Source organism: Macrobrachium nipponense, chromosome 4, assembly GCF_015104395.2.
Source record: "Macrobrachium nipponense isolate FS-2020 chromosome 4, ASM1510439v2, whole genome shotgun sequence".
In the NCBI taxonomy this organism is placed as follows: domain Eukaryota; kingdom Metazoa; phylum Arthropoda; class Malacostraca; order Decapoda; family Palaemonidae; genus Macrobrachium; species Macrobrachium nipponense.
Genome location: NC_061100.1, coordinates 135,565,578 through 135,568,077, shown reverse-complemented (window position 1 = coordinate 135,568,077; position 2,500 = coordinate 135,565,578). Strand labels below are relative to the sequence as shown.

General features: G+C 41.2%; 1 protein-coding gene across 1 annotated transcript in view; it reads right to left on the bottom strand.

Annotated features, from left to right (window-relative positions):
- Positions 1-1,439, bottom strand: part of LOC135211511 (MATH and LRR domain-containing protein PFE0570w-like) — a 1,773-nt gene extending 334 nt beyond the window's left edge. The window contains exon 1 of the mRNA XM_064244816.1: positions 1-1,439. This exon is cut by the window's left edge and continues 334 nt beyond it. Within this exon, the coding sequence (XP_064100886.1) occupies positions 1-1,439 (1,439 nt within the window).
- Between the last annotated feature and the right edge of the window lie 1,061 nt (positions 1,440-2,500).

Sequence of the window (2,500 nt, the reverse complement as noted above, 5' to 3'; positions counted from 1 at the left end):
GCAGTGGACCTGATCTCTTTTTCCTTCTTCATTTCGTTCATTCTGTTTTCGTCTATTCTCCTCCTGAGCTCTTTGACTTCTTCTTTCAGGTCCTTATTACATTCTTCGAGAAGTCCGTTTTTTCGACTGAGGTCCTCCAAGATGCGCTTCAACCCCGAGTTCTCCTTCCCGACCGTGTAGGCTGTTCTTTCCCAACTCTGGAAATCGGCCTCACGCTGTCGTCTCTCCTCTTCCATCTCCAGGACCTTCTTCCTCAGACGTTGGATTTGATCAGCTTGTTTATCTATGATCCGCTGCAGTTCAGCGGCATCAGAAGAACCCTGTTCTTGGGATTTTTCAACCATGTTCTCACTGTCTTTCTCTACACATCCGACTTTGTCCCTCGGAGTGTGGACAGTTTTTTCAATTAAAAGCTGATCATTATCGTTCGTCTTTTCTATATCTTTCTTATTAATCTCTCCTACCTCATCTTTCGATTGGTTGATTTGCCATTCCTTCTCATCTGGGACTTGCGATTCCTGAGTCAAATTCAGATGGTCCTTTCGTTCCTTCTCAAGCAATTCATTCTGCCTGGCCAGTCTATCCAGCTTCTCACGCATCGTGAGGACTGCCTTGTAAACGTAATTCTTCCTGGGATCACGCAGCAGGGGTGATAGCCTTGGGAATTCGACGGGGGAGCTGGGATCGTTGATGAACTGGCCCAGAATTGCTAAGAACTCGTTGTGGCCATCTTCGTCCTCTGGTTCTTCGTAGTCTTCGTCGTCTAAGGCCTTCTCCTTCTCCTCTTCCTGCTCCTTATTATCTTTGTCGTCGTCGGATGCCGTTTCCTCCTCCTCCTCCTCATCTTCATGATCTTCGTCATCTGATTCCATCTCCTCCTCCTCCTCCTCCTCCTCCTCCTCCTCTTCATGATCTTCGTCGTCGAATGCTGTCTCCCCCTCCTCCTCCTCCTCCTCGGAGTTATCTTCATCGTCTTCCATCGTGGACATTTGTGAAGAACATTCTTCTTCTTCATCATCTTCGAACGCTTGAGTATCCGTTGAATGTGTCGCCTCAAGATCTACAATCTCCCTAACGCGGGAGTCATCTAAGGCAGACACTTCGCCCTCGTCGTCCGTCTGGTGGTTAGAATTCAGCCAAAAGGATAATGGTGATCTCCTCTTCAAGTAAGAGAAGGTCAGCCAGCCGAGTAATAAAAGCATAATCGCTGCTCCGAAGAACAGCGCCAGGTAACGGTTGTTACAAACAAGATTTCCGCGGAGGACGTTTCCGTCCTCGCGGCCAGTAACAGATGCCGTTGGTGTAACAGCAGTAGGCGTCGCTGTTGTTTCCAGCCATCGCTGAGCTCTCAATACATTCGTACGACGAATGTAAAGCTCGATGCTGGTATGTACGTCCAAAGCTTGAAGTAAGCACAAGAGAGCAAAAACTTCTATCATTTTGGAGATAATATCAAATATCGCGGCGGGAGGTATGCTTCATTTCTGAAACTGCCGCTGAGGTTCACTCGGGATCCAAGGCTCCACGAAGCCAGCTCGATTCTTCGCATGATCTTCAGGAGGAGGAAGTCTCCGGAGACGGAGAAGAAATCCCTCAGAATCCCTCATTTTTTCACGTTCTTCTCCTTCGTTGAATTCTTAGCCGTATGGCATCACTTCTCTATTATAATTTTGCCATAAACAAATGCGTTTTTTATCTTTTATTAGAAAAAATATACAATATTTTACAATTTTAACAGAATTACTTTCAGAATCTTATCCGATGAGAGTATTATTACTTTTCTTATAACAATACATAACCAGCTTAGATTCTACACATCTGTTTTTCTATATATTTTAATTATTACATACTTGAATTTACTATGTATATACATACAATACCCATTCCTATACACTGTATATACATATTCATTTCACCTACCTATGTATCTGTATATACTAAAATTCCATGTAACTTCGTGTAAAATGAAAATAAATGTTTTTAAATGACTTAAGCAATACATACCTATTTCTGTATATACTCTCTCTTATTAAAACAATTAAGTGTGGATCATTTAACACAAAAACCAAATTTGTAGTTATACTAGATACCAGATATAAAATCTGCTAATAATACATTTGCAGTGTTCTTTCCTATCTTTCAAACTAATTTTTTTCAAAATCAAATTTTAGTAATTGATGAAAATTCTTAGTTATGACTTTACATAAAGCTTTAAATACTTTTTTAAACCATTCTGTTAATTTTTTATTCAATCTACTAAAATAAAATAAATGCACCATAGTTTCCTTTTTCCCCACGAGTGCTACATACATCATCTTGTACAATATGCGTTTTGGGGCATCTGGGCGAGATAATTAACTATTAAAAAAAAAAAAAACTTCCTACTCTTATTCCCTCCGTCTTACGGTAGCCACAAACTCTCTGTCATACCTGTACAGGGTCTCTACAGGCAAAACTGAACCCACTAACGTTCAGTTATGCCTGTGCAGGCAAAACTGAA